This window comes from Haliotis asinina, chromosome 1, assembly GCF_037392515.1.
Source record: "Haliotis asinina isolate JCU_RB_2024 chromosome 1, JCU_Hal_asi_v2, whole genome shotgun sequence".
NCBI classification, from domain to species: domain Eukaryota; kingdom Metazoa; phylum Mollusca; class Gastropoda; order Lepetellida; family Haliotidae; genus Haliotis; species Haliotis asinina.
The window spans coordinates 99,074,496-99,093,514 of record NC_090280.1 but is presented as its reverse complement, the minus strand read 5'-3'; the positions used below and the strand labels follow the sequence as shown (position 1 = coordinate 99,093,514).

At 39.9% G+C, this 19,019-nt stretch overlaps 2 protein-coding genes across 5 annotated transcripts in view; both read left to right on the top strand.

Moving 5' to 3' along the window:
* Nucleotides 1-18,604, top strand: part of LOC137256340 (beta-glucuronidase-like) — a 38,441-nt gene extending 19,837 nt beyond the window's left edge. For 2 of the 4 annotated variants that reach the window (XM_067794146.1, XM_067794128.1), the window contains exons 10-12: nucleotides 747-923; nucleotides 2,028-2,163; nucleotides 14,991-18,604. In XM_067794146.1, the coding sequence (XP_067650247.1) occupies nucleotides 747-923; nucleotides 2,028-2,163; nucleotides 14,991-15,112 (435 nt within the window). In that variant the 3' untranslated portion in view covers nucleotides 15,113-18,604. Of the gene's footprint in view, nucleotides 1-746; nucleotides 924-2,027; nucleotides 2,164-4,312; nucleotides 5,185-14,990 lie in introns of those variants that run through there. The other 2 variants (XM_067794119.1, XM_067794137.1) reach the window with 2 other exon arrangements.
* LOC137256362 (leupaxin-like) overlaps nucleotides 1-19,019 on the top strand; it is a 298,728-nt gene that overhangs the window by 199,692 nt on the left and 80,017 nt on the right. The window lies entirely within an intron of this gene.

Here is a 19,019-nt window from a genome sequence, read left to right as displayed (position 1 = left end):
ATTATATATATTACAAGATTATCAGTTTGGATAGCATGTGTATTCCCAGGTACGTTATGTGGATATCTAAATTGTACTTCTCCAATATGGATATCATTTATGTTCCACTTTTCCCATTGTATATATCATCTATATTCGTAAATTTCATTTGTGAATATCATCAGTGTCCACAGATTCCATATGTAAATGCATAAACTCCTAGATATCCTGTGTGAATATCATCTATATTCCTAGATATCCTGTGTGAATATCTTCTGTATTCCTAGATATCCTGTGTGAATATCTTCTGTATTCCTAGATATCCTGTGTGAATATCTTCTGTATTCCTAGATATCCTGTGTGAATATCATCTATATTCCTAGATATCCTGTGTGAATATCATCTATATTCCTAGATATCCTGTGTGAATATCATCTATATTCCTAGATATCCTGTGTGAATATCTTCTATATTCCTAGATATCCTGTGTGAATATCTTCTGTATTCCTAGATATCCTGTGTGAATATCTTCTGTATTCCTAGATATCCTGTGTGAAAATCCCCTGTATTCCTAGATATCCTGTGTGAATATCATCTATATTCCTAGATATCCTGTGTGAATATCATCTATATTCCTAGATATCCTGTGTGAATATCTTCTGTATTCCTAGATATCCTGTGTGAATATCTTCTGTATTCCTAGATATCCTGTGTGAAAATCCCCTGTATTCCTAGATATCCTATGTGACTATCATCTGTATTCCTAGATTCCATATGTGGATATCATCTGTTTCAACCGCTACTATGGATGGTACAGTGACACTGGTCACACAGAAGTCATTCAGCTCCAGCTAGGAAGTGATATGGATGGCTGGAGAAGCAAGTACAACAAGCCGCTTATCATCACTGAATATGGAGCCGACACAGTGGCTGGATTACACAGGGTGAGTACAACAAACCGCTTATCATCACTGAATATGGAGCCGACACAGTGGCTGGATTACACAGGGTGAGTACAACAAACCGCTTATCATCACTGATTATGGAGCTGACACAGTGGCTGGATTACACAGGGTGAGTACAACAAACCGCTTATCATCACTGAATATGGAGCCGACACAGTGGCTGGATTACACAGGGTGAGTACAACAAACCGCTTATCATCACTGATTATGGAGCTGACACAGTGGCAGGATTACACAGGGTGAGTACAACAAACCGCTCATCGTCACTGAATATGGAGCTGACACAGTGGCTGGATTACACAGAGTGAGTACAACAAACCGCTCATCATCACTGAATATGGAACCAACACAGTGACAGGATTACACAGGGTGAGTACAACAAACCGCTTATCATCACTGAATATGGAACCAACACAGTGGCAGGATTACACAGGGTGAGTACAACAAACCACTCATCATCACTGAATCTGGAGCTGACACAGTGACATTGTAATCTCCTGGAGTTGATGCTGTAACACTCTACTCTCCAAATTCTTTGAGGGGCATGTAGGAGTTGGGGCAGTAAGGAAGGAAGACCATGCAATGTATGTGGATGAACACCTCTCACAGCAATAAAGATGTTGTTCATCCATATATTGTCATCCATCCTTTACTCTCAAGTCCAGTAATCTTTCCTCAGTTAGGTCTGTGATGGTAGCGTAGTGGTTAAAGTGTTCGCTCATCTCGTTGAAGACCTGAGTTTGATTTCCCACATGGGTACAATAGGGCTGTGAATGTAGTGAGGATAGTTGAGTGGTTAAGTGTTTGCTCATCTTGACGAAAAACTTGGGAACAATGTATGAAGCCCATTTCTAATGTGCTGCCACCCTAATATTGCTGGAATATTGCTTAAAGTGGCATAAAACCAGTCACCTACTCACTCTTCATTGAATCACTGAATGTTTCCAAAAGGGAAATGACTTCCCATGATTACATTCAGGCTTCAGAAATGTGTTATTTTGTTTTGTCACATCAGTGATTCAGGTAGACACCCTGTCATTGCATCAACTAGCATGACAAATACATGAGTATGCTTGCTTTCAGGACCCTTCTTCAGTGTTTACAGAAGAATACCAAGTTGATTTTATGACTGAATACCACAAACTGTTTGACACAAGGATTGGGAAATATTTAGTGGGTGAAATGGTGTGGAATTTTGCCGACTTTATGACAAAGCAAGGTAAGACTCTATTGATACTGTGGTAACCACGGTTACCACATTCTCCTCCCACAGACGTTACTTGTCATATCTCCCTATGAACCTGTCTTCTAATACTGCCATATTTCCTCTTTCTGAAACAATTCCCTAGCGGCAAAAAATCACAACACAAATGATCTCCCTTCTTTCTATCCAATCAGAAAGTGTTACATCAACTTAGATTCAGCTTGACTATTACAAGCATATGTGGGACCACAAATATCACTCCTCTGATGGGGACTTGTGTTGATGTGACACAGAAGACATTTGATGGCTAGCTTGTCCGTTGTCAACGAGGGCAATGGAGACAGCATTGATCCATCATTAAACAACTGGGTTCTATCTGGATGAAACATTTGCACATCATGTGGCGAAGAGGTTCTAGTTTTCCTGAAGCAAGCATGATACAGGAATTACAGAGGCCTTCTGAATTGTCACTTTGAAACAACACTCCTGATTGCAGAACTAAATCTGATTGCAACCAATCACGAATTCTGAACACTTGCACCAAAAAAGGCCGTAACAGGACACAGATTCATAGGATTACTAGGAAGATATGAAAAGTAGCCTCTGTGGGAAGAAAATGTGGTAACTATGGTAACAGGCCAATGTCTCAGCATTGTCAGGTCTTCATGATAAGAAGGGTGATGTCTTTAAGGATATTTTTCAAATAGTTTGACATCAAGTTATTCTTGCACATGTTCATGCAATTTTTATTTAGATGAACTCTTTCTGACATATGTCTCAATGAGATGGTGACTTACGGATTTAAGCTTCAGTATTTTTTCAATGAAACATTATGCTACAGGTGCAGTTAATTCTTCTGCAAAATTGTGCAACTCAAACATTACAAAAATTTGAATCCTTAAGTTAGCATCGTCATCATGCTTACTGCAGTTTCTGAAACACTACCTAAAGACAGAGGTGTGTATTATTGGTGTTTGTTTTCTTTTGTCAAACCTTCATGTCTTGTGTTATTTATTTCTGTAATGCAACTTAGGCTTAAACTGTTAAGAGTACAAAGGTCCAGTTCTTATTATGCTAAGCAGAGTTTTGTCCCAAAGCTGCACCAGGATGTGCTGATTTGTATTCATCATGATACGGACCCATACACGTGTTCATGAATATGGCAGTGTGTGGTCCTGTGCGTCAAGCTCAGGTCACAAATCAGTTGAAGTTTAACAGTGGCGAGCTGGATGTTTCAGCTTGTTTGGCAGTTTGACTCCTGACAGTTTCTAGGACTTCAGTCCTGCCCCACAAAGAAGCACATGTGAAACATGTGGTCTCAACTTTGGCAAGTGAGTTTGTTCAAAATTGCCTCTGTTCACCAAACAGAAAATTGATGCCTTGTTGGTCTATAAACTTGTAGCACGAGGAGGCAGCATGGGTTATCCAAGATAATAGCAATCAGATTCTGATTACAGCATCCAGTGAACAACTAGTCAGATGGATACTTACTAGACACAATATATATGAATCATTATTATTATCATTATTACCCATTATGTTTTTTACGTTGAATATCAAAGTGTCATGCTGTTGTCTAACTGAAGTAAAATTTAAAATAGCATGAAATAGTAGTCACCTAATATGTCATTACTTAAGATGTTCAGTTTGGTCTTTGACTTTTCGTGTTTAAAGGGGCAGCGATTTGCAATGAGTATGATCACTGTTTAGCATAACAATGGTGAAGCTTATTGGATACTTGTTGAGCCTTGCCAACCAATGTAATGAATCCTAACCTCTTTTATGCAACGCTATTAAAGTTTTTGTGGAGGTGTGTGGTCCTATGCAAAGAGCTATGGTCACAAATCAGTTGAAATAAAGCAATGTTGAGCATGGAGAGTCATTGATATGGTAAATGCTAAGAAACTTTCGCAGACTTTTAGCACCTTCATCATATTCATGTGAATTAAATGAAGAGCAAATTATCTTAAATTTTCAGCAGGCCATTCAGGATAGCTTTAACAATGTATTATTTTCCCAAATCACAATCGGCTAGCATTTGGCTACCAGGCCAGAAGCTATTTCATCAAGCCAAGGAATTTGTAAGTTGTTATGTTGACATGTTTGATATCAAAACACAGATGGAATTCTCTGTGTATCGCAATGATTCTGTCACTGACTACAGGTGTCAAACGTGTCGTGGGCAACAAGAAAGGCATGCTCACTCGTCAACGCCAACCTAAAGCTGCCGCGTTCCTACTCAGGGAAAGATACCATGACCTGATGAATTCCACACATCACCTCTAAGTGACCTTCACTAGGTGACCTTGACTGCTCAACGATGGTACAAATGTTACACATGTAACAGATAAATCTAGAATAGCATTATAATGGTGACAGGAATATGCAGTCAGGTGATTCAAACAAAAATGGCTTTATTTACACATTGTTTTAATACAAATTTAATTAGATGTGTTTGATTTTGCTTAAATATTGTATTTTCTGTTAATTTATGTTTGTGAGAAAATAATCAGCACAATGTTAGCATATCAATTCTTTTAATATGAAGAACATGAAACAAACATCTTCATACTTAACATTCACATTGCTGTTCTTGGAGTTCTGTAAAGGTCATTTCCAAAAGTCTGCTTGTTACAACAAAACATTTAATTGCCAGGTGCTGTTTGTGTTATAATGAGCAATATCTTTACAAGTGCCAAAGTTTTTCACAGTCAATGCTTAATTGTGTGTGTTTAATGCAGCAATCCTTTTACTATCAAGGTTATTAACCTGTTATCAGAGGAAGGCCCCTCACTATACGATAACACATATCAATATGATAACACCTTGATGTCCATGACATAGAATTTCAGAAAGTATGTAGGTATATTAGATAAAGGTACAAACACCTCTGTCAAGTAGATGCATTTACATTTCCTATACAAACATACTTGCCAGTATTTGCAGTATTCATTGCCAACAATCAAATTCCAAGTACCTTATATGTTCTTATCTATTCATATTTATGCAATAAAATCGCTGTTAAACAGTACTATATATAGGTGTTGTAGTCTGAATAGTGAAGAGTATAAATATGAATTTTCCATCTTCGTTTTGGGGCAGTGGGGTAGCCTAGTGGTTAAAACATTGGCTTGTCACACCAAAGGCCCAGATTTGATTTCACACTTGGATACAATGTGTGAAGCCCATTCCTGTTGTCCCCATGGCATGATATTGCTTGAATAGTGGCAAAAGCGGCATAAAACTAAATTCACTGAAGCTACATAACTGCATTCTAAAAGATCTTGACCACTGTCAGCAACAATGCAGATATAACAATCAACAAGTAACAAAGCAAAGTCGGAGTCCGACCATATTGCATCTGGTCACCTCTCTCACTGTCATCATGTCTAAACCTGTGACGATCTGGGTTAGAACTGGTCTTCAGCAACCCATGCTTGTCGTAAGAGGTGACTAAGGAGATCTGGGGTCAGGCCTGCTGACTTGGTTGATGTGTCATATCCAAATTTTGTAGACTAGTACACATGATGTCACTACTCAATTGTCAAGACCAAACTAAATCATTTACAGACCATATAGCTTAAAAATTAACTGAGTGCAGCATGAAACAACAAACAAAACAAGAAGTATTACTGCGAAACTGCATCCCAATGCTATGCAGCCCAGTGTGACATCATCCGTTACTATGACATCACAATGAAATGACATCACTATTCACCTCTGGAGCTGAAGCTGGTTAGCAGCATAATCATCCCTCACAATAGCGCACTTTGTAATACCGCAGATTGGGTAGACTGCAGCATAATCATCCCTCACAATAGCGCACTTTGTAATACCGCAGATTGGGTAGACTGCAGCATAATCATCCCTCACAATAGCGCACTTTGTAATACCGCAGATTGGGTAGACTGTAGCATAATCATCCCTCACAATAGCGCACTTTGTAATACCGCAGATTGGGTAGACTGTAGCATAATCATCCCTCACAATAGCGCACTTTGTAATACCGCAGATTGGGTAGACTGTAGCATAATCATCCCTCACAATAGCGCACTTTGTAATACCGCAGATTGGGTAGACTGCAGCCTAATCATCCCTCACAATAGCGCACTTTGTAATACCGCAGATTGGGTAGACTGCAGCATAATCATCCCTCACAATAGCGCACTTTGTAATACCGCAGATTGGGTAGACTGTAGCATAATCATCCCTCACAATAGCGCACTTTGTAATACCGCAGATTAGGTAGACTGTAGCATAATCATCCCTCACAATAGCGCACTTTGTAATACCGCAGATTGGGTAGACTGCAGCATAATCATCCCTCACAATAGCGCACTTTGTAATACCGCAGATTGGGTAGACTGCAGCATAATCATCCCTCACAATAGCGCACTTTGTAATACCGCAGATTGGGTAGACTGTAGCATAATCATCCCTCACAATAGCGCACTTTGTAATACCGCAGATTGGGTAGACTGTAGCATAATCATCCCTCACAATAGCGCACTTTGTAATACCGCAGATTGGGTAGACTGTAGCATAATCATCCCTCACAATAGCGCACTTTGTAATACCGCAGATTGGGTAGACTGCAGCATAATCATCCCTCACAATAGCGCACTTTGTAATACCGCAGATTGGGTAGACTGTAGCATAATCATCCCTCACAATAGCGCACTTTGTAATACCGCAGATTGGGTAGACTGTAGCATAATCATCCCTCACAATAGCGCACTTTGTAATACCGCAGATTGGGTAGACTGCAGCATAATCATCCCTCACAATAGCGCACTTTGTAATACCGCAGATTGGGTAGACTGCAGCATAATCATCCCTCACAATAGCGCACTTTGTAATACCGCAGATTGGGTAGACTGTAGCATAATCATCCCTCACAATAGCGCACTTTGTAATACCGCAGATTGGGTAGACTGTAGCATAATCATCCCTCACAATAGCGCACTTTGTAATACCGCAGATTGGGTAGACTGTAGCATAATCATCCCTCACAATAGCGCACTTTGTAATACCGCAGATTGGGTAGACTGTAGCATAGTCATCCCTCACAATAGCACACTTTGTAATACCGCAGATTGGGTAGACTGCAGCATAATCATCCCTCACAATAGCGCACTTTGTAATACCGCAGATTGGGTAGACTGTAGCATAATCATCCCTCACAATAGCGCACTTTGTAATACCGCAGATTGGGTAGACTGCAGCATAATCATCCCTCACAATAGCGCACTTTGTAATACCGCAGATTGGGTAGACTGCAGCATAATCATCCCTCACAATAGCGCACTTTGTAATACCGCAGATTGGGTAGACTGCAGCATAATCATCCCTCACAATAGCGCACTTTGTAATACCGCAGATTGGGTAGACTGCAGCATAATCATCCCTCACAATAGCGCACTTTGTAATACCGCAGATTGGGTAGACTGCAGCATAATCATCCCTCACAATAGCGCACTTTGTAATACCACAGATTGGGTAGACTGCAGCATAATCATCCCTCACAATAGCGCACTTTGTAATACCGCAGATTGGGTAGACTGTAGCATAATCATCCCTCACAATAGCGCACTTTGTAATACCGCAGATTGGGTAGACTGCAGCATAATCATCCCTCACAATAGCGCACTTTGTAATACCGCAGATTGGGTAGACTGTAGCATAATCATCCCTCACAATAGCGCAACGCACTTTGTAATACCGCAGATTGGGTAGACTGTAGCGTAATCATCCCTCACAATAGCGCACTTTGTAATACCGCAGATTGGGTAGACTGCAGCGTAATCATCCCTCACAATAGCGCACTTTGTAATACCGCAGATTGGGTAGACTGCAGCCTAATCATCCCTCACAATAGCGCACTTTGTAATACCGCAGATTGGGTAGACTGCAGCATAATCATCCCTCACAATAGCGCACTTTGTAATACCGCAGATTGGGTAGACTGTAGCATAATCATCCCTCACAATAGCGCACTTTGTAATACCGCAGATTGGGTAGACTGCAGCATAATCATCCCTCACAATAGCGCACTTTGTAATACCGCAGATTGGGTAGACTGCAGCATAATCATCCCTCACAATAGCGCACTTTGTAATACCGCAGATTGGGTAGACTGTAGCATAATCATCCCTCACAATAGCGCACTTTGTAATACCGCAGATTGGGTAGACTGTAGCATAATCATCCCTCACAATAGCGCACTTTGTAATACCGCAGATTGGGTAGACTGTAGCATAATCATCCCTCACAATAGCGCACTTTGTAATACCGCAGATTGGGTAGACTGTAGCATAATCATCCCTCACAATAGCGCACTTTGTAATACCGCAGATTGGGTAGACTGCAGCATAATCATCCCTCACAATAGCGCACTTTGTAATACCGCAGATTGGGTAGACTGCAGCATAATCATCCCTCACAATAGCGCACTTTGTAATACCGCAGATTGGGTAGACTGTAGCATAATCATCCCTCACAATAGCGCACTTTGTAATACCGCAGATTGGGTAGACTGCAGCATAATCATCCCTCACAATAGCGCACTTTGTAATACCGCAGATTGGGTAGACTGTAGCATAATCATCCCTCACAATAGTGCACTTTGTAATACCGCAGATTGGGTAGACTGCAGCATAATCATCCCTCACAATAGCGCACTTTGTAATACCGCAGATTGGGTAGACTGTAGCATAATCATCCCTCACAATAGCGCACTTTGTAATACCGCAGATTGGGTAGACTGTAGCATAATCATCCCTCACAATAGCGCACTTTGTAATACCGCAGATTGGGTAGACTGTAGCATAATCATCCCTCACAATAGCGCACTTTGTAATACCGCAGATTGGGTAGACTGCAGCATAATCATCCCTCACAATAGCGCACTTTGTAATACCGCAGATTGGGTAGACTGTAGCATAATCATCCCTCACAATAGCGCACTTTGTAATACCGCAGATTGGGTAGACTGCAGCATAATCATCCCTCACAATAGCGCACTTTGTAATACCGCAGATTGGGTAGACTGCAGCATAATCATCCCTCACAATAGCGCACTTTGTAATACCGCAGATTGGGTAGACTGCAGCATAATCATCCCTCACAATAGCGCACTTTGTAATACCGCAGATTGGGTAGACTGTAGCATAATCATCCCTCACAATAGCGCACTTTGTAATACCGCAGATTGGGTAGACTGCAGCGTAATCATCCCTCACAATAGCGCACTTTGTAATACCGCAGATTGGGTAGACTGCAGCGTAATCATCCCTCACAATAGCGCACTTTGTAATACCGCAGATTGGGTAGACTGCAGCGTAATCATCCCTCACAATAGCGCACTTTGTAATACCGCAGATTGGGTAGACTGCAGCGTAATCATCCCTCACAATAGCGCACTTTGTAATACCGCAGATTGGGTAGACTGCAGCGTAATCATCCCTCACAATAGCGCACTTTGTAATACCGCAGATTGGGTAGACTGCAGCGTAATCATCCCTCACAATAGCGCACTTTGTAATACCGCAGATTGGGTAGACTGCAGCGTAATCATCCCTCACAATAGCGCACTTTGTAATACCGCAGATTGGGTAGACTGCAGCGTAATCATCCCTCACAATAGCGCACTTTGTAATACCGCAGATTGGGTAGACTGCAGCGTAATCATCCCTCACAATAGCGCACTTTGTAATACCGCAGATTGGGTAGACTGCAGCATAATCATCCCTCACAATAGCGCACTTTGTAATACCGCAGATTGGGTAGACTGTAGCATAATCATCCCTCACAATAGCGCACTTTGTAATACCGCAGATTGGGTAGACTGCAGCATAATCATCCCTCACAATAGCGCACTTTGTAATACCGCAGATTGGGTAGACTGTAGCATAATCATCCCTCACAATAGCGCACTTTGTAATACCGCAGATTGGGTAGACTGTAGCATAATCATCCCTCACAATAGCGCACTTTGTAATACCGCAGATTGGGTAGACTGTAGCATAATCATCCCTCACAATAGCGCACTTTGTAATACCGCAGATTGGGTAGACTGCAGCATAATCATCCCTCACAATAGCGCACTTTGTAATACCGCAGATTGGGTAGACTGCAGCATAATCATCCCTCACAATAGCGCACTTTGTAATACCGCAGATTGGGTAGACTGTAGCATAATCATCCCTCACAATAGCGCACTTTGTAATACCGCAGATTGGGTAGACTGCAGCATAATCATCCCTCACAATAGCGCACTTTGTAATACCGCAGATTGGGTAGACTGTAGCATAATCATCCCTCACAATAGCGCACTTTGTAATACCGCAGATTGGGTAGACTGCAGCATAATCATCCCTCACAATAGCGCACTTTGTAATACCGCAGATTGGGTAGACTGCAGCATAATCATCCCTCACAATAGCGCACTTTGTAATACCGCAGATTGGGTAGACTGTAGCATAATCATCCCTCACAATAGCGCACTTTGTAATACCGCAGATTGGGTAGACTGTAGCATAATCATCCCTCACAATAGCGCACTTTGTAATACCGCAGATTGGGTAGACTGTAGCATAATCATCCCTCACAATAGCGCACTTTGTAATACCGCAGATTGGGTAGACTGCAGCATAATCATCCCTCACAATAGCGCACTTTGTAATACCGCAGATTGGGTAGACTGTAGCATAATCATCCCTCACAATAGCGCACTTTGTAATACCGCAGATTGGGTAGACTGTAGCATAATCATCCCTCACAATAGCGCACTTTGTAATACCGCAGATTGGGTAGACTGCAGCATAATCATCCCTCACAATAGCGCACTTTGTAATACCGCAGACTGGGTAGACTGTAGCATAATCATCCCTCACAATAGCGCACTTTGTAATACCGCAGATTGGGTAGACTGCAGCATAATCATCCCTCACAATAGCGCACTTTGTAATACCGCAGATTGGGTAGACTGCAGCATAATCATCCCTCACAATAGCGCACTTTGTAATACCGCAGATTGGGTAGACTGTAGCATAATCATCCCTCACAATAGCGCACTTTGTAATACCGCAGATTGGGTAGACTGCAGCATAATCATCCCTCACAATAGCGCACTTTGTAATACCGCAGATTGGGTAGACTGTAGCATAATCATCCCTCACAATAGCGCACTTTGTAATACCGCAGATTGGGTAGACTGCAGCATAATCATCCCTCACAATAGCGCACTTTGTAATACCGCAGATTGGGTAGACTGTAGCATAATCATCCCTCACAATAGCGCACTTTGTAATACCGCAGATTGGGTAGACTGCAGCATAATCATCCCTCACAATAGCGCACTTTGTAATACCGCAGATTGGGTAGACTGCAGCATAATCATCCCTCACAATAGCGCACTTTGTAATACCGCAGATTGGGTAGACTGCAGCGTAATCATCCCTCACAATAGCGCACTTTGTAATACCGCAGATTGGGTAGACTGTAGCATAATCATCCCTCACAATAGCGCAACGCACTTTGTAATACCGCAGATTGGGTAGACTGTAGCATAATCATCCCTCACAATAGCGCACTTTGTAATACCGCAGATTGGGTAGACTGCAGCGTAATCATCCCTCACAATAGCGCACTTTGTAATACCGCAGATTGGGTAGACTGCAGCGTAATCATCCCTCACAATAGCGCACTTTGTAATACCGCAGATTGGGTAGACTGTAGCATAATCATCCCTCACAATAGCGCACTTTGTAATACCGCAGATTGGGTAGACTGCAGCATAATCATCCCTCACAATAGCGCACTTTGTAATACCGCAGATTGGGTAGACTGCAGCATAATCATCCCTCACAATAGCGCACTTTGTAATACCGCAGATTGGGTAGACTGCAGCATAATCATCCCTCACAATAGCGCACTTTGTAATACCGCAGATTGGGTAGACTGCAGCATAATCATCCCTCACAATAGCGCACTTTGTAATACCGCAGATTGGGTAGACTGCAGCATAATCATCCCTCACAATAGCGCACTTTGTAATACCGCAGATTGGGTAGACTGCAGCATAATCATCCCTCACAATAGCGCACTTTGTAATACCGCAGATTGGGTAGACTGCAGCGTAATCATCCCTCACAATAGCGCACTTTGTAATACCGCAGATTGGGTAGACTGGAGCATAATCATCCCTCACAATAGCGCACTTTGTAATACCGCAGATTGGGTAGACTGCAGCATAATCATCCCTCACAATAGCGCACTTTGTAATACCGCAGATTGGGTAGACTGTAGCATAATCATCCCTCACAATAGCGCACTTTGTAATACCGCAGATTGGGTAGACTGCAGCATAATCATCCCTCACAATAGCGCACTTTGTAATACCGCAGATTGGGTAGACTGTAGCATAATCATCCCTCACAATAGCGCACTTTGTAATACCGCAGATTGGGTAGACTGCAGCATAATCCATGTATAATTTAAAAACATGTTGCCCACACTAGTCATTTTTGTCTGAAAAGTGAAAACTTTGGAAGACTGATATTCTACGATAAAACCAGACCAGTTTTATTTCTTGTTTTACTGTGATGTTTTACTGAGAAAACCTACAGGCAGGGAGGGAATTTCTTTTTTTTTTAAAAATCACCAGTCAAAGTAATATTCCGCTTAGACACTAAAGGTATTTCACTTTTGTCAATTTATGAATGTGTACATTGGGCAGAAAACAACTGCAAAGCTTTTAAAAAGTATACATATGTTTACATTTGTAACCAATGGGATTGTATTTTTGAGTGGGAAAGAATAATTTTCATTTTTTTTCTTATTCTTGAAGAAATCTGATTAGCGGATCCGTAACACAAGAAATACAATTGGGTACTCTTGTAAAATCACTCTTCATTAGTTTTCAATGAAAACTGTAAATCTCTGAACACAGTGATGCCATAAGACTTGCAATGCAGTGGTGTCATAGCATTGTGACATCATCAGGTTTATGACATCATAGCATTTTGAGATTGTCAGGGCATTGTACAAAATCTTTCAAAACGTTATCTCCTAGGAGATATGGTTTGATCTCACAGTAGCAATATCGCCCATGGAACGCAGTTTTAAATGATAAATAGAATTTCATTCTTATGTCTTTTGATATCAAACATATGAACACTCTTTGTTAAAGGTGTTAAACTTCTTTCCAAGCAGTGATGTAATGATATAGCAATAAAAAATTGTAATTCATCAACCCATGCTTCTTGTAAGAGATCACCAGACACATGAACGTCCCGGGGTAGAACAGGTCTTCAGCAACCCATGCTTGCCATAAAAGGCGATTATGCTTGTCCTAAGAGGCAACTAACGAGATCAGATGGTGAGGCTCCCTGACTTGGTTGACACATATCATCAGTTCCCAATTGTGCAGATCAATGCTTATGCTGTTGATCACTGGATTATCTGGTCCAGACTCTACAATTTACAGGCCACCACTAAATAGCTGGAATATTGCTTAGTGTGGCATAAAACCAAACTCGCTCACTTGTAAGAGATCAGAAACAGGATATGTAGTCAGACTTGCTGACTTGGCTGACACATATAATCGTATCCCAGTTGCATAGGTTGGTGATCATACTATTGATCACTTGCCCAGAGCCCAGAGTTGATTATTTACAGACTCCATCCATAAAGGTAACATATGTGTGGCATTAACAAACAAACAAAATCATGATACAATACATCAATTACAACTGCTGTATCAGAATTGACATACAATACATTTCATGAAAAGCTGTATTGATGTAAAAGCATGACAAATAATATAACTATTCAAAAGACAAGTTATGCGGATTCTGCAGCATTTCTTGGATGGCTATAAATAGCAGAATTTGTAAAGTGACCCTAAGTTTATTTTTTTTCTTTTCTCCTTTACAATGTATAATAACTGCTGTCTGAAATTTGAAAACAACTTAAGTGTTCCGTGGGAAAGACTAATGGTTAAGGTGTTTGCTTGTCATGCTGAAGTCCCAGGTATGGTTCTCCAAATGGGTATAAAGTGTGAAGCCATTTCAGGTGTTCCCCATCCTGATACATGTATTGCTAAAAGCAGCATAAAACTAAACTTGCTCGCAGTGTTCAAAATAATCACCGGCCTGGAGGCCCAGCAGTGGTTGATATTATATCGGGCTGGCCGTTTCAAATATTTGCATCCCCTTGTGGGCTTCAGTAAATTACCTTTCAGTTCTCTTTTTTCAACTGGAATTGTTCTCATAATTTTTCTTGTTATTAATGTTCAGGAATCATTCAGAATCCATCATGTTACGGTATCTTTCAGTTTCATTTCCTGGTATTACAGTGCTTTGACATTTAAAAGTTGTGGCCTTCAGTGAATTATCTGTCAAATTTCTTTACACCAGAATTTTTCCCGTATTTTCCTTTTAGTTTGCGAGAACAATCCATGATTCATCGATGGCAGTGCCAGTCTTTACTAAAATACAAAGTTCTCTCTGCACCATTGTCTTTGCTAATTAATTTTGTAGAACAGTGTGAATCTGTACAGTGTAGTCTATTTTGCTTTTATTGGTTCAACTGTAGATTTTAAAGCATGCAGGCAGCAACACCCCAACCAGAAAATTAAAGTATTGCAAACACTGCTTTCATGTGTTCATACACCCGCAAAACTGCAAAAAGGGAAAGAATATGAATGAATCATATTACTGCGATATGTCTTATTGTACTCATTATTTATGACTTTTATGACTCAGACTGGCCTGCTTGTTATCAAAATATAGTCAAGTGAGATTCTCTGTGCATAACAATAACACTGTTGCTAATTTCAGGTGTCACCAGAGTCGTGGGCAACAAGAAGGGCATGCTCACTCGTCAACGCCAACCTAAAGCTGCCGCATTCCTACTCAGGAAAAGATACCATGACCTGATGAATTCCACACGTCACCTTTAAGTGACCTTCACTAGGTGACCTTGACTGCTCAACGATGGTACAAATGTTACATATCTGACAGATAAATCTAGAATAGCAACATGTCAGTGACAGGAATATGCTATCAGGTTAATCACACATGGTGATTCATCTGAAAATGGCACGATTGAAAATGCAACACATTTGGTTAAATGTGGTTGATTATTGTAATTTCTGTTAATTTATGCTCAACATACTCAGCACAATGTTTGCATGATGGTAATTTACTTTTTAAATGGACATGAAATCAAAATCAAATACCACAAAATGTCAAGCTGATACCATGTATCTTAGTGAATTAGAATTCATCTGACAAAGTACTTTTTTTGAACAGTTAACAGTTTAGGCCAAAGCTTTTGTGAAAAATATTATAAACAGATGAAAAGCCCAAGCATAGAGATGTTGCACATCCAGTATTAGTAGTTTGATTGTGTGACATGGAGGGATTCACAGGGTTGTCATATACTCATTCTCTAACAGTGCATGTGCACTGGACATCTGGCTGTTGGCATTCACGAATTGTTTTCATTATGATATATGTACTTTACTTTAGGTGAGTGTGGGTTAGCTTCAAAACTGGGAGAGTACTGGGGACGTCATGGATATGGAAGTTCTGTATCAATACAACTTACTTGTTTTGTAGTATTTTGATACATCAAATAATACACAAATTTGGTACTCTGTATACAGATAAATAATGCAGACCTTTAAGGCTAAGTATGAACCAAGAAGATGCATTATTGAATCTAGTTTTTGCTTCCTGTAGTCCACATGGTGATCTTAATAAATGTAATGCTGTATGTTTCAGGATAGCCTTGTGGTTAATGCTTTCATTCATCACTCCAAAGATCTGGGTTCAATTCCCCACATGGGTGTAAAGTTTGCTGGTCATTTCTGGTGTCCTCCACAGTGTTATTCCTGGAATATCGTTAAAAATGGCATAAAGCCATACTCACTTTGTTTTGTTTGTTTTGTAGGAACAAATTATTAAACTGGTATTCATAGTCATAAATTTGTATGGATACAGTTTGGATAGAACATTTGGTACATTCATCAATATATGTACATTGGTCACCCTCTACCCTACTGTAGACATAAAATTGCTGATGCTGCTTACAGGATAGTGAAGAAGACATTTTTATTCTTAACAATTCATCATTGCTTGAAACATTAATATTTCACATGATTGATGGCATATAAGGTTAACTCCCAAGAGAACAATCGAGAAAGCCCAATGAGCTGCAACAATCTATAATGATATCAATGTGAACGAGGGACCCATTAAGTAGTCACTGAGCAGAGTCTATCACTTGGGATGCCAATGTACATAATGTATCAAGGACATATACAACAGTTTCTGTGTCAAGGACAAATGTCTCGTCATTCATTATCTCTGTCTGCCATCCTTGAACTTACTGCTGAATCAGAGAGTCCGGCACCTTCAGACTGTCTATCTCAGTAGGTCATCATCCTCATCTGTGTGTAGCTCTCTGATTCTAATACAGTAGATGAATTTTTCAGTTAGTATTTTAGTTTAAGTAGAACTGTCATTATTTCTGATTAGACTCTGAAATACTAAGGCATTTTTTAAGGCAGTATATTTTTACAATCAGTCCTAGAAGACATTCAATTTACAATATATAATTCATAACTACAGATATTTTGTTTAGGATGAGGTATTGTTGGTTGTGAAATGTCAGAATGGTTATTCATCATTTTCAGGAACTGATTTCCTCCCTAATGTCTATTATCCAATTGTTATCCCTTTAATAATAGTGAAGCCCCCTTTTATCTTTAAAGGTGCCCTGTCCAGAATTTGGTTAAGTCTTTTTGACTTCATTGATATCAGCATCAAAGGAAACATTTAACAGTCACATGCTGATTGTGTTATCAGAAGTATCCTTACAAGTGCCAAAGTTTTGTCAGTTTATAATTAATATTATTATCCAAACAGTGAAACATAACTGAGTACATTAAAATCATATGTTGCACACGTGTAATGAACCCTAAAACAAATTTCATTGGTCAGTTATCCGACCATGACCTCCATGACCCCATTGGAATGTGGAACTATTTTTTTCATTCATAATTTTTTACTACAAATTTACTGCGGATGTTCAGTCTTGCTACTATGAGAACTAACCAATTAAATTGCTATCAAATACAAAAAGTTACAACAAACAATTTTTCACACACCGTGTTTATTTAGTTGTTTCAAAGGCATTTAGAAGTTGGAGGAATCAAACTAAAAATGCTTTATGGTTCAACTTCTTTATTATACAAGGTCACAACGTTTGTCAGTGTTTATTGGTATGAGATTTCAAGAAAAGGTAAAAGTAACTACAGCTCAATAAAGACAAGTGGAGCACACGTCAATGGCGACAAACGGCTAACTTACCATAGTGCCCGCAAGCATTTGATGCAGAAGTTCCAAGACAGTAACGTAGCTTCAATGCAAATCATGCAAGTGCCTGGACATAAAAAGGTACAGAGTGTGAACAATTATTCACGCCTTTCTGACGCACAACACTGGGGAAGTGAGAAATCTGTTGTCTTCGAACGGAAATCAACCTGCCATGTTTCCATGCTCTTCAATCGTTCCGTCGTCAGCAGTTTGTCTGAAATAAATCTAACATCCCAATGCATGTCGTACACAAACACAAACAAAACCTTGTCTAGTGATGTTGTTCACACTATCTTCGGAGGTCCAATATATGGGGGGAATTTCCACATCAAAATTGACAAGAATTTTATGGCAGTGAGTAAGACCCTGCCGTTTCAAACCGTCAACGTGTTGCTCGCTCTCCTCTCAGTGACTCTTCTGACGACAAAAAACTTTCCCATTAACAGTGTTTCCAGTTATACAATTCTTACAGTTACTTAAGTTGATAAAGATTAAATTGCAATTCAAAATGTGTATTTTTAGTCTTCATGCAAGAGTAGCTAGTCAGTATGTCAAACTTTTTCCTTAGAAGCATTACACAGGGAGTTTACGTCCATAGTGCCATATCAGTGTATTCTTACGTGACCTTGACCTTTACGTCAAGCGACAACAGCTGATTTCGTTTTACCTGGAGTTGTTTAGAAATAAAAAGTTAGATACAAATGGATAATAAAGAAATTAACACACACACTCGTGTATTAATCTCTATATAATAAATATATGGTTCATACGGTACTTGGTCATTATACCACTAATTACGTATTACTGATATTTTGTTATCAGGCTAAGGCAGTTCACAATATGATAACAAATAGCTATACGATAACATACATCTGATATCCATGACATACAATTTCAAACATTCTGTGTGCATATTACAATACAATATAAATATTTATGTCAAGTAGATGCATTTACATTTTCTATACAGACATACTTGCCATGAGTCTGCAGTATTCAACTATCACATTCCAAGTGCCTTGTATATTCTTATATATCCATATTTGTGCAATAAAATCACTGTTTAAACAGTGCTGTGTCTGTTGTAGTTGAATGATGATGAGTTGAATTATGAATTGGGCATCCTTGTATTAACAGCATGTCATTTTTATGTGTGGTGAGTTAGTAAGGCTGCTTTCACGAGTATTCAAGATACATAACTGCAGCCTAGGAGATCTGGACCAAGCCATTCTGTAATTGTTACTGTCATCAGCAATGCCAATTTTCTTCAGTAACAAGCGACAAAGCTAAGTGACAAAGCTGTGTTCAAGTCGGACCATGTAGCATCTGATCACCTCTCACCAGGTTAAGTTGTCATTGTTATTGTAAACAGGCATGTGAAGTCTAACATCAGCTGATCCAGTGGTATCTGAGATGATGATGATCAAGATCATGATGGTGTATTGGTGTACAAAGTCACCTATTTGAATGCAATAATCGAGAGAT